The 14,658-nt window shown below is 40.7% G+C and overlaps 1 protein-coding gene across 1 annotated transcript in view; it reads right to left on the bottom strand.

The window, feature by feature from the left end:
* man1a1 (mannosidase, alpha, class 1A, member 1) overlaps nt 1-14,658 on the bottom strand; it is a 201,358-nt gene that overhangs the window by 83,410 nt on the left and 103,290 nt on the right. Inside the window, exon 4 of the mRNA XM_033648713.2 lies at nt 14,511-14,591. Coding sequence (XP_033504604.1) covers nt 14,511-14,591 — 81 coding nt within the window. The remainder of the gene's footprint in view (nt 1-14,510; nt 14,592-14,658) is intronic.

The following is a 14,658-nucleotide window of genomic DNA, read 5'->3' as shown; positions in this document are numbered from 1 at the left end:
AAAAAACCCCTTTAAAGCGGGAAAAAAAAAAAACGGTAGAAACCTCAGGAAGAGCAACTGAGGAGGGATCCCTCTTCCAGGACGGACAGACGTGCAATAGGTATCGTACAGAACAGATCAGCATAATAAATTAACAGTAATCCGTATGACACAATGAGACAGAAAGAGAGAGTGAGTGAGAGAGAGAGAGAGATGCAGGACAGACGGTAATGTCAGTAGCTTACAACAACATTAATGAAAGTAATAATATTATAATTAATAATAATATATTAATATCTGACAGTATACAATAATCATGTGACAATAATTATATGTGTATAATAACAGTAGAAGTATGACTAATGATAACAGCAGCAGCAGCAGGCATCTGGCAGGACCACGGCAGCAGCACAACCACACACGTCACACTATGTACATAACTTGAAATAACTCAATGGTAGTTTTACATGGGACACAAACCCCAGTCTCCTGGTCAAAGTCCTGTGTTTGTTTGACCCATCCACCACCACCCCAACCACATTTACACATGGATTTTTTTGCTCTTTATACCACGTGAAATGTCTTCCTTGTTTGTTCCTGTCATACTATGAAAAACAATGGACAAAGTCACACAAAGAATACATATTACACAACATAAAATGCACCTCATGGGACTAACCAAATCAGACATACACTCACTGTACCCTTAACACAACTGACCACTATTTCCACACACTCTGGCTCTGCCCACCGGTAAAACCCTTCAAAGAAAGAAATAAATACCAAACTATCACTGTTCTTTGGCTGCAGCATCCCCCTATCCCTGTCACTGTGGGTACCTGACACATCACATCACACATCAAAACAAATTACAACACCCCTGCTGGTAGCCCCAACTATTGCCAAGAATACTATTCTACTAAACTGGAAAAACAAAAAACAACTCACCGTCTTTTAACAGAACAGGTGACGCTGGAACTAAATTCAGCCCGACAAAAAAAATTCACAACTTCTCAAATCTCTTGAGCTGCTGGTGAGCTAATGCCATAACAAATTCAAACAAATAATACACATCTATACAAACACAAATAGGACCACACACATACACACATGCATCTATTACAAACATATGCACTCTTTAGAGGCAGACATACAAGTGGAAACACTCACACAGACACAAACACACCCACGCATTTATTCAACCATCCACTTATTTTTTCTCTTTCCACCAACCATCCTTTGTTTATTTGTATTACTAGTGCTGCCACAAATATCATTAATAACTAAATACTTTTCTGCCCTAACTGCTGCTGTCTTCCTATAGCAATTATTCACCAAACATCCTCTTCATGCACATTAATGGTAAATCCCTCATAGGTCTACTTGGCATTGGTCTACTCGATACAGGTCTACTTGACATTTGTCACAAGACATCAGCCTCTTGGCTCACTCTTACATGGGTTATATGTATGTATTACGTTTTGCAGGTATTAGCACAGTGAGTGAATGAGAACAGCCTGAGCTTCAAACTAAAGTTGTGCACAATAAAATGCTCCAGTAGTGAAAAAGACTATATCCATAAACATGTCCAAGATATAGGAAGTAACCTGGCTTGCTTCCTACATTCCCCTGCAGCTTCCTGTCTCACTCAATCCTCATCTCACTAAGTCATTTTTCCCCTTCTCAATGTAAAACCATTTTCTCACGCCAGCCATCCACCTATTGTCATGCACTTCTTCTTCTTCTCTCTCTGCTGTATTTTCCATTATCTGAGCCACTGGCTAAGAGCTGGACCACATTCCCCTTTCTTCATGCCTTAGATAATGCCTTTCCTCCTCTCGTTCTGTGTTCTCAACAGCCTCCAGACGAGGAATCTGCAATGTGTTTTGGGTACATGTACATCTGGATTTGGTGTTTTTTTTTTGGATCTGTCTAATTACACTGTGATACATGTTAATTGAGGACAAATGAGGGCAGCTGAGACAGAACACATTTCAGCATGTCAGACACCACATTCCCTCCTATAATTAACGACAATCCTACATTGGAGGCGTTTGACTGTGCTTCTTGGTACTCTTTGGTAAAGTTGCACAGAGATTTTAGTCATACTTGCTCATTAAGAACATTATTATGCAGTTCCAGAGGGGTGCTGGTTGAGGGTATTTTTAACACCTTCATGTGGAGCCAGAAGTGGACACACAGGGAGGTTAGTATCAGTGGAGGAGTGAGGAGGCCAGCTCTCAGACCGTATTTGGTTTAATGTCACAGTAAGGCTTTTCACATTTGTGTTTCTTAGCCATGGGCTAACCTGAATCCCAGGCTGGTGAAAGCCCATAGCTAGCTGAACCTCATTTTATTCATTACTCATTATTCATTCACTCTGGGCTGACAGTAAATGTTGGCTTATGAGTCACACTTTAACATAAGAGCCCAGAGTGAACAAACTGCTGATGGCACACAACTTGTTTCAATTTGTTTGGACATGAAACATTTAATTGGCTCTGGCCTCGACTCTCACTGGTGATCCTATCTTTGTGTTTCTAGGGATAAATCTGCCCTGGACAGGAAGGTGAAAGGTCACACTCGTGTACATCACATGTACTTGTTGTTGCATATTCAGCTGTTTCCTACCTGCATAAAATCTCTACAAAGCTGCCACCAGCACTTGTGAGAAAATGAAGTAAAGGAGCCACATAATGTGATTTCTTTAAGCAAGCAGCTGTTGAAGTTACCACCCTGTCAGCCATATGGTGCAGCAACACATCAAAAACACTGTGTACATCAAGACTCCCTGCTGTTCCCAAACTTCACTGCGAGAACTGTCGACTTGTCTGTAGGCCTGTCAGTCACAATCTGCCTCCTGGTTTCTCTGCCTTGATCTTGGCTCATCTCCTGTTCTGTTTAACACTGCATTTATGTCATATCACACTGACCACAGATGCAAGCTACTGACTGGGAGAAATATTATACATTACAAGCATCTGACTCGTGATTACAGGGGGCATTTGTAGGCTATGGTATCACTTTTCCTCAGAACAGCAAAAGCAAAAAAAGTCGAGAACTTTTCTCTGTTGAGCGATTTCAAAGAACAGGATCACATTCATCTTGAATAAATACCTTTGGACTAGGGATGTGCATTTTGGTTCATTTTGCTCTCAATAGCCCAACACCCATTAACAGTAACAGTGAAATACAAGAGGCCTTTCCTTTTAGTCTGGTGCCCCATTGACTCAGTGAACTTTACCACCTAATTTCAAAGTGCTATCCACTTAGAGATGGTGAAATTTTAATATTTTGTGATGTAAATGTCTTTCTTTTATCTTATTTCCTGACAGACAGCCCTGGTGTTGCCTACTACGCACCTTCTGGTCTCCAATGGTTACCTAACATCAGTCTTGGCCACTCTGCACTGTGCACAATCCAGGTTGGCTAATTTGCAAATCCTAGGATGACGAAGGAATGGCCTACCTTATTCTGCCTTACTTTGCATCTAATTGGCTTACCCTGACATTCTTACCCTGACCCTTACCAATCCAACCAACAAAGGCAACAAGTACTAGCCAGTCATAGGGAGTGTAGGATGGGTCATTCTTTCGCGATACTAGGATATGCAAATTTGACGTGGATTGGTTGGGAGCTAGCTAGCGGTGCCGCTCATTCGTGATTACTGCTGGTAATGCCTTTCTTTTGGTGGGTTGGTGTTGCTGTGTACACTGTGCTGCACCATTAACAATGCTAACAGAGCTAATATGCCTAAGGGGATTTAGCAAAACTGAGCCACTTACTAACCGAGGCGACCTGGGAAGGGTGGGCACAATGGTATGCACTGCAGAGTGGCCAAGACTAACTCAGCAGTGGAGACCTGAGGGTGGGCAGTGGGCACTAGTTTTTCACATCTGTTTCCCATCAGGTTTGGCTGGTGTGCGTGCAGTAAACTGAAGAGTGGCAAAAATAACCTATAGACCGACATGTGTAACTGGTTAATGATTAACCTTTAACATTCCCACATGCTCTGTAGGGAAATATGGGAAATAGTGAAAGTAACTGTGGCAAATCAACACATGAGAATTTGAGAATGAATACAGATGCTGACATGCCTGACTGGCACCTCAGTAACTGAGGCAGGAAGGCAGCCTGATCAGTCTAATAACATAGCCTGCATGGCAGCAGCACCAGTATCCTTTAATGACCCTGAAATCATGGTTGGGACTGAATCCTAATTAGTTTTGAAAGCTTCAAGGACCCCCACCATAGTCCACTCACAGTCTATTTGAAACAGTAATCATTTCTTGTATAATTTTATCATGAAGGCCAAGTATGAAAGTGAAAGATGTACGCTTGCCTGATTGGAGATTAGCTCGTCCTGAGGTTTGTGAATATAACTTGAGAAAAACAATCTTAATGGAGACCAATCAATTAGCAGAAGGAATTGGCAAAGTCATGCTGTACTGTCCTGAGCCAGGCTGCGCAGCTTCATGTGCCATCTGATCCATCACTGACAATACAAAGAAAATGAATTAAGGCCTGGCAACAGGAACCTGAAGTTCAGCTAATTCCTGTTGTTCATGCCACAAAAATCCATGGAACAACCACAGTGTGCCAAACCCAGTCAGTCAAAGGCAGATCTGTGCAGTGGTCCGGTGGAAAGCAAAGACAGTTTCTGTTTCTCCACATGAAAGCCGACCGCAATTACTACAATGCTGAGCGGCATCGTCAGCCAGTCATATATCTGGCTAAACAGTGGACCAGCAGTCACACACTAATTATTTCCTTTATGCCTAATGCATGGTCATGATTGATAAACTCCTACGTTTTATCTTATTTGTATCATTTTATTAGTAGGACAGGTTTGAGTTAGCCCAATCAGGAGGATATATTTGCTCTGGCAGCAGTGTCTAGAATTGTTGCTGGTATTATGTCAAGCCAAGTTAAGCCCCAGCTCTCTGCATAAAGCCCAAAGTCACTGTAACAAATCTACATACAACAAGGACACTGGAGAGGAGGTCCCCACTCAGATGGCTGAAGCTTTTGTATGAAACGAGGACTGTGGGTCTTGCCCTCTATTTCTTGAAGTATGTAGTCACTCTACAAAGTTTTACAACGGAAGGATGAATACAGCAACCAGTAAAGCTTTCAATCTATAGTATATATCGACTCTATTTTATAGACTTGACGTACTAGTAAGTCAGTATGGAACAGTATTGAACCAACCATGAGAAGTACACTTTACACTGTTCACTTCCATTAGTTATTTAAGCTCTTTCTGCTCATGTACTGAACTTATAATTACATGTCTGCCTTCACCTTGAAAGAACAGCTCTTGTTAGAGGGGACCTTTTTATGCTTTTCCTCATTTCCTCTCTGTTACAATGTGGGATGTTCATGTTGAAAGTGGCCAAGGTTTCGAATAATAAAGTATGTAAAAGTATGTAAAAGTAACTCTGAGAGCAAAAAAACCCATAGTCTTTAGAGCATTGTGAATCAGGGTGCCTACAGATATAATCCAGTTAACTTTAAGACTTTTTAAGACCTTTTTAATACCACCTTAAATGAAATTTAAGACCAAACCTGTCATGGAAATACACATTACATATATATAATGTATTAGGGCTGCAAAGATTAGTCGACTAATCGATGACTAATCGACTATTAAAATAATCAGTGACTATTTTAGTAGTCGACTAATCGGTTTGAGTCTTTTTTCAAATAAAGTACCCCAAAATACTCTTACTGCAGCTTCTTACACATGCTCCCATGACAATGAACTAAAACCCTTTGGCGTGAGTACGAAACAAGACATTAGATGACATAATTTTGGGGTTTGGGAAAGACAGACCAACATTTTTCAACATTTTAACATATTTTTTGATAAAATGATTTGTCGACTAATCAAAGAAATAATGGACAGATTAGTCGACAATGAAAATAATCGTTAGTTGCAGCCCTAATATATGTGTTGCTGGACAAAATCTGTGGCAATGTGACCAAAAATATTCAACACCCATCCAATCTTAATTTAACGCAATTCAACTTTTTGAGGCCTTTTATTAAGAATTCTTAATTTAAGACATTCTAAGACTTTTTATGGACCTGTAGGTGAATACGTCTGTTCATGACAGATTTATTTCTATGGTCATTCACTCCAGGTGCGCTACTGCAAGTGTTTACACTGTGTACGTACAGTGCTACATGTAGCTACATGCTAACATCAGGGAAACTTATTATCTTAGTTGCAGGTGCTAATTTTTTTCTGAACTTCTAATTATATTCCTGTTGAAATGTGTCTAGTTATGTTAAGAAGCTTTTAATAGTGAGTCTTCGTAATAGAAAGTGCCACTTTTATCTGTTACAGCCATTCCCTTGCTGCAATGACGGGGGGACTTAGAGAACGCTGACCAATAAGAGCAGCCTGGACTTTTCAAAACGGCGGCTTCAAGAGACAGGTGCTAAAACTAAGTGTCTCAGTGGACAGATACAGGTGTTCCTGCACAGACAGTATGAGTAAAATAAAGTGGTTTTTGAACATTAACACGTGGATATTCTCTGGTGGGAACCTGAATACAAATCTGAGCATAATAATGAGCATAACAGGTCTTCTTTAAGTAACAAAAGATTGTTCCTTGGTCGTGGTACAACTACTTTAACAGCCAGATGCTGTGAAATTTTCTTGTCATTGTTTCTTATAGCTACAGGGTTACATGTAGACAAAAAAAATCTAATGTTTGTACCCTTCCTGTCAGATTCCTATCCTGCTGCAGGCTGACAGAAACATTATCAGTGATATCAGGTGACGAAAACCTCAACGTTAACATCACCAGCTGGAATTTTACCAAACTTCCTACTGTCTGTGTCTAAAGTAGGTCCATAAGACACCTGAGAATATAGCCTCTGCTTTGGTTTTCTGGTGACAGGATTTTCACTTTAATCTGGGTTGTTCTAAGGGATGAGGGAAGCAGCTGGGACACTCATCCCCACCATCACCAGATTACTCTGTCAGACACAACTAAAGGAGATTGGGATTAGTTTTCATCACAATCAAGCATCATCACTGTTGTTCATTATAATCATTGCAGGATAAGGGTTTGGCTGGAGGATGGAAACCTCCTCTTATAATGAATAATAGCAACTGTATAATGCAGATCGTCACAGCAAGGATTTGTTGATTCTTGCTCACTGTAATTAGAATTTTACGCATCACAATCACTTCATGAAAACATTACTTGAGGTATTTATTATGTTTATAGTGATTATATACTTTCTATTTATTGTTTCCTTCCTTGACTTCTTCCCATCTTCCCTTAGTCATTTGCTTGTTCCTTTTGTTTACTCAACATTCCTCTTTGCTTTCTGACTCCTGCCTTTCATTCCTCAAACTTTTAGTTCCCTTTTTTATCTAATTCATTTATTAATTCTATTTGAAATTAAACAGATAAATAGGTTGATTTCTTGTATACTTATTACAAAAACAGTACACTATATACATTATTATACAGTACTAGTGTATACATTTCCATCTCCCCATTTTCTTTTAACATGTCAAATTCCTCCCCTTGCTTTTCAATTAATTTCCTCAATCAATCGTTACTTCTTCCATACTTCTTTCAGGTTTTTCCCCTTCTTTTCCCACACAATATCTTCCTTCATGCACCACATCCTTTCCTGTTTCTCTGGCTTTCTGGCTTTCTTCTTACTGCCTGTCCTTTCTCTGTCCTTCCCTCCTTGAAGCACTTAGCTTTGATTAACAGGAGGAACTGAAAGCCTTTTATTTTGTTCATCTCTCCGTACATTGTTTACTTCCTACCTACCTTTCTACCGTCCTTCCTTTCTTCCCGTTCCTCAGTGGATGAGGTTACAGGCCGCGGTTGTTAAAAGCCTGACAGTAACGGCGCATGCAGCCAGTACCAGCTGTACTTTTACTGATCACATTTTCATCAAAGGCTCGGGCCTGTGAGTCAGAGCAAGACTACACCCGAACGGCAGAGGGGCAGAGTGACAGAGTGAGGCCTCTGTACAGTACCTGCTCCTCCTGTCTGTCTCAAACACCTCTCGTCACTCTTTGACTCCCTATCAATCATCCTCCTTGAACCAAAAACTTCTTGTTTCCAAAATTCAGCTTGGAAACAAAACTGCCAAATAGTGTTCAGCTGACTGCTGACAGTATGTGAGATCAAGGATGGTAAGACGATAAACCTCAACCTCTCTGACTTCAAGCCGTCAACAGCAAGGTGGCAGGGCTGTCACAGGGAAGGAATTTCCCCTTTGGTGATTGAGGCTGGCTCAACAGCCTTTTATGCAGTATTGCAGCCACTTCTTTGTGTATTTTGCAAATTACTGATTTTAGTGCGTTGTAAAAAAGCTTTATCATTAGGCTATTATTAGGTATATTGTTCATTTTTAAATTACATAGATGACATATTTGACACAAATTAAATACTTGTTTATCCCTAAATGCTGAAGACAGAGGGGCAATGAGGTGCAATATAAGGGGCGCAGTGTTTTTTCAGCTGAGACGCTTTGGTTATTTCTGGTTGCTATGATACAGAATACAAGCGGAAGTAAAAGTTACGGCACAATAAAAGCGTACCTGCTCTGGATGAAGTGAAGGCTGTAGCACATATGGAAAGAAGATGGACCCACTGGTCTGTATGAGCTCTGTATTGATGTTGTTATTCAGCAATGTGATAGTTGGTCTTGGGGTATTTGTCCCGCCCCTCCTCTGCTGTGATGGCTGGGTTATAAGAGACAGTGACGAGTGGCTGCAATATTTTTTTTTTAAAGACTGTTTTTTTTTTGGATTTTTGCCTTGGACAGATTAAGTGTGAAAAAGGGTGAGAGAGAGGGGATGACAAGCAACAAATGGGCTCAGGCTAGAATTGAACCCACGGCTGCTACGGCAAGAACAATGCCTTTGTACATGGGATGCCCAATCCCCAACCACTGAGCTACTGGGTGCCCCAGCTGCAGCATTTTACCCAAAGCTGAATATTTGAATAGTTGTTGTGGTGGTGGTTGTATGCCTTCACTTGTGGTTGGCTTATCAATAGCGCGGTATTGCAATATTGAGTTTATCGCAAAAGCCTTATAGGTGGCTAATTTCAGATACTGTGCAAGTACTGAAAGTTGCTTAACTGTAGGTTGAAGTAAGAGATTAAAAAGTTCAAAATTTTAGTTGAATTAAAATTGACAACATTGATTTCACTGAAAGCACTTAAAATGTTAGTTTAATAATAAACAGAAAGCTAAACGGCACTTATCAGGCACAGTTTAACTGTTTACAGTGCTTATGTACAAACTGCTTTAACTTGTACTTGAAATTTAAATTTCATATGCTCTAAGTATTTTACACTTAACTTTTTTTTGGCTGTGAAACTTCACTTCAAGTCCTTTCGGTGCTTCAACTTCAACTGAAACTTCAGATCCCTTGAGAGCTTCACTTTAAAACTGTAAGACATTTTTGGCCTGTTTACAGTTTCTGCACCTGCAAGTTTCTGTGTATGAGCACAGCCTGCCATTTACTTTGTTGTTTTTCTTGAAGAAGCTGCACTTTATTCGTCATTTAACTACTAAATATCTCTGCATTAAATTCCAAATAGATTCACGGTTATTTGAAATCCCTCAGGTCTCAAAGATGTCTCTACAACTCATTTCAATCATATTTCATTAATTCAATTTAGGCAATGTAATAGAAAACAAATATGTATATAATACAGTACATAATGTACTTCTAATGTCTATATATAAGTACATAAAATAAAACTAACACATGTTCGACAGAGAGAGGTCAGTACTTGTCAAGGCAGACACCATAATGTTGTCCAAGGGAGTTTCATGTTTAACTGGCAGTCTTTCATTAGGGAGTACTCTGAGTGGGCCTGGTGTTGACATTGTCTCCCAACTCTAATGAATCCATTTTCATTTCAGACAGCAACACTACAGAATGCAGAAGAAGTCAAGGGGCTGAATAGTTTCTAAGGTCACATCTGATCTTTTTTTTTTATCACTCTTTCTATTCAGCTGACAGCCTCCCTCTCTCTCTGCTCTGTGGTCTCGTTGGGTTTGCGGGTTGAACATCTTCTCGGGAGGTCAGGTACAGTCTCATCTAATAGATACTCCAAATGGGGAGTTACATAATGCCTGACCGGTGTTCAATTAGTCCATTTATAATATAAAAATATCAGTCGGCAGAATGTACCTGCAGTACAGCTCCACTTTATCTGCGAGAGCTTTTATCTGGAGTGGATTTCCAAAAGCACTGGTTTTACAGGTTGTGGAGTGTGGCATGTGAAAGAGGGAAACTGGACAGCTCATCTGGAAATGCAAAAAATTGATTTTGCTGCATCGACTGGATGTGCAAAGTCTGGTTTACCTGTCAAGGACTAGTTTCACAAGACTATATAACACCAATAAAAAATAACAACATAGTAGGGCTGGGCGATACGACCAAAATCTCATATCACGATATAGGTCATTTCATATCCCGATAACGATACATATCACAATATAGCACATTTTAATCCAATGAATAAAAAGTTGCAGGCAAACATTTGCCTATAATTGGTCGACTACAAACATGACGTATCACCTGAAACATGTAAGTAGTTACATGCCCATTAGCACAATCATTACTGCTTTGCCGACAGCGTCATTAACAGACGGCTTGCTCAGTGTGTGACGTGCACTTGTAGATAAAATATAGGCCTATATTAATGAAGGTTCATTAGTACGGTTTTGTATTTCACCTTGAACTCAAACCATTGTGTTGCCCCGCCCAAAATATATCATTTAATAATGAAATTAATATCGTAAACATGCAGGCGAGTAGTTGACTAATGGCCCTAAAACTATTGGTTGACGAGGAAAATTCTTAGTCGAGAGCAGCCCTACAAAAATGTAAAATAAACTGAACATCTTTGGGTTGTTGGACTGCTGGTTGATCAAAACAAACAATTTGAAGATGTAACTTTGTGCTTTAAAAAATTTAGAAGGACATTTATCATTTGTCTTGATATTTAATAGACTCAATGACACAGTTGAACGATACTCATCTGACTAAATAATGAAAAAATGTTAGTTCCAGCCTTGTTTTGTGGACTATATTGCTATTTTAAAGTGGATTTAATTAGAAGTTGTGGTGTTAAAAAAAGCAAAGAGGATGAGGCTATATATACACGGGTCTGTGTTTCAGGGTTCTGCCAGTCCAAGCTCAATCAGCACAGTGTATCTCCTTCTTATCTTTCACTGTTGTTTGTTCTTTTACCCCTAACAGCCTGTTGAGCACTACCCAGCTGTCTTTTAGCCATTCAGAGGCACACCACCGGCAACACTCAGTCAACTTGTCCATCAACAGCCTTCAGTCCTTGGAGGCCACCCATCAGCCATCCATCTACCGCCTCCATCCTTCAGGGCACCCTGACCTGCAGCTGAAGGAGAGTGGCCTTTCATGGCTCTGACGAAATACAGGAGGAAGTCTTGAGCTGATTGACTCTCATAATAAAAAAGAAATGGAGCTGCAAGTGACTGCTGAGAGGAGATGAGGGCTCACAGTTGCCCTCCACTGTTTCACACTTGTCATGCAGTTCAGATGATCTCCACGCAGCTTTTGTTATGACTGTGTATGTCAAATGCAGATCACAGTGGGAAGCTCAGGGTTGTTCTTCCAAGCACTTACATACAAGTTTTTGGGTTTTTTTTTTGCTTTTAGCTGAACTTCAGCTTTTTATTTTGAAATTGTTTTGAGGCATTTCATCTTGTGTTGTTTTATAAATTCTTCACTGTTCACTTGTTTTGTAACTTGTTTTTAGGCATGTGCTTGGCTGGTTGAGCAAACAAATCCTAATTGGAACTTCCTCACATGGCTGACGATAAAGCAGCCGGAGCCAATGATTCTTCATACTGATCTCACTGATAGTTCGTTAAAGACATTTTCCAAACAAAATTACTCTCTAGTCCCAGCTCTGATTTGCTCCAAGATTTGCTGTTTTTCTATTTATTTCTCTTTTTGGGGTTTTATACTTTTTGTTGTACAAAATAAGAACTTTAAAGAGAAAAACTTTGGGTTTGAGGAAAATTTGATTTGAAATATCATATTTTTTCACAATTTTCTCACATTTTTAGACCAAATTCTTTAATAAAGCCTGCGAATAACTGCCAGCTTAACCATCCATCCATCCATTTTCAACCATTTAGCCAAGCCCAGGTCACAGGGGCAGCAGGCTATGCAAAGTGCTCCAGATTCCCCTCTCCCCAGCAATGCCTTCCAGCTCCTCCTGGGGGATGCCGGGGCATTCCCAGGCCAGATGAGACTATATAATCTCTCCAGCGTGTTCTGGGTCTGCCCCAGGGCTTCCTACCAGTGGGACATGCCCAGAAAACCTCTACTGGGTAGAGCGCAGGAGGCATCCTGATCAGATGCCCGACCAACCTCAACTGGCCTCTTTTGGACGCGAAGGAGCAGCATCTCTACTCCGAGCTCTCTCCGGATATCCGAGCTCTTTACCCTCTCTAAGGCTGAGCCCAGCCACCCTACAGAGGAGACTCATAAAGTACTGTTTAGGTTTGAAAGTACTGTTGAGAGACGCACACATTTAGAGGATTAATCTCTATGATTTGTGCTATATTGTCTCTCCCTTTGGAATTTGCTTTGAGAAATTTGTTTACTGAGATTTAGGACTGCCGAACATTTAAATCATCAGTCAGAGAACCCTCAGTCGGTCAAGATTCTTGGACCCCAGTAATTGTCAGTGTGCGGTGTACTTCTGGGGATGTTTCTGTCCCCTGAATAAGCTGCAGAATGAGCACTCCTTGCTTTAACGCTGCTCTCCGGTCCAGGCAACTGTGTACCCAGAACCAAGGTAATTCTGAGTGAGGAGGCAGCTGCCCGGAAGACGAGAGGCTTTGCCCGGTCAGGCTCTGAGATAACATTATCTTTTACCTCCTGCTCAGAAGTGGTGAGTTTACAGCTCACAGCAACTTAATACAATGCAGTCTACTGTTCAGGCTTTTGTTTGATATAGTTTTGGCACATTTGCGATCCGTCGTTAGCATAGTTAGTCTGCATTAGCTTGGAGGGCCAACTTGGCTTGTTTACTACATTATGTGACCGTCATTGTCACCTTCAACGTCCTTTTAAATATCAATCCTTTTAAATACCTAACTTTTCTTGGGGAAAAAAAGGAGCAAACACCAAATCTGAATGGACTGACATAACTCAAAGTTGAGTACAGCCATTGTTATTATTGCCAATTTTAAGCCATAGTCCTAACATCCAGCACTTGACCAATAAGAAGTAATGTTTCCCCAGATTTTCTGTGTGTGTTGAAGCACTGACATGTTCATTGAGGTTGGAAATAGGTTTTGCTACCAGAGAACTCCCAGCCTGACTCCTGCCTGCACTATCTCCCCCTGTTAATAAAGGAGCACTTAGCCTCACAAGTCCTGTTCGCTCACCGCTACGATGATGGTGTAGATTAGGACAGTGTGTAGACCTGTGTACGTGTATTAAAGTGCAGATTACAGCTGAGGTGTCAACAGCAGTGCAGATAAAAGTGACTCGGAGTGAAATCCCTCTTGTGACAGAAACAAAACTCCTAAGATCTTTCGGTTTTCAGGTACCAGGTTTCGGGGGAGTTCTTTGGTGGGGTCTTATCATACATTAAGGAGACTGAGGCGTGTAATTAAAAGACAGAAAGAAGAGAGGATATTAAGGAAAAGTGAGTTGTATGCAAAATCCCTAAATTGGCGGAGTGGAACACGATCTGAGTGTAATACCCTGCTGATGTCATTTTCACAGCCTCTAAGTCACTAAGCAGATTCACATGCACATAGACACAGCGGGACTGGCGCGATGAGTAAAGTGAGAAGCCCCGTGGAATCCCTCTGCTCTCATTTTTCTGAATAAAGCAAGCCTGGAACAGTAATCTGACTCTTCAGAACAGAGTCTTCCCCCTTAGGCCGATGAAGAACCACCTTTCTTTTTCTTTTACGACCCGAAAAAGGAAGTCTTTTCTAAGTAAAACTGTAAAACAATGGCAGTTTTCTATATCTGAGGCACCTTGTAGGCAACCTTCATTTTACCAATGTTCTTGCCAACATGCAAGGACATTCCTATGGGAAAACAAAAGAACCTGATACTATCTCTTTAGTTTGACACATAGATCAACAGTGCTGTATCCTTTACCGATGCACAGCCACCACATAAAATAGGAACAACATTACAGGCCATTTTCCAGCCATCTTCGACTCATCAAATGTGTGATTGGTATTGAACTAGAAGAGAAAGAGAGACCCATACTCGGAAAGAGTACTCCCTAATGGGATACATTTATCTGTACCAGCTATTAAAGGGGATATTACTAAAGATTTTGAGCATATAAAGCACCCATTCAATCACTAAATCTCCACAATCAATCATCTGCCCTGTACCATCTGTTTCATCGCTCAGCCAACAGGCGGCAAGATTCCCTCCTCAAAGTCTTGTTCACTGCAGAGGTGGCATGAGAAAACACTACAGGGAGCTTCACTTTGTTTCTTACCTCTTTCCCAGACAGGTAGTAGGCGGACAGCAGACCTCCAACAAACCGGATGTTCACCTCAAACACAGACACTTCAGCATTCTGCAGCAGGGACAAAGGAAAGACATATGAGACAATAAACACTTGAAGAAGTACAACTCATGAATAC

This window comes from Epinephelus lanceolatus, chromosome 13 (assembly GCF_041903045.1).
Source record: "Epinephelus lanceolatus isolate andai-2023 chromosome 13, ASM4190304v1, whole genome shotgun sequence".
Lineage (NCBI taxonomy): Eukaryota > Metazoa > Chordata > Actinopteri > Perciformes > Serranidae > Epinephelus > Epinephelus lanceolatus.
Note: the sequence above shows the minus strand (reverse complement) of the source record. Positions and strands in the feature narration are given on the sequence as shown.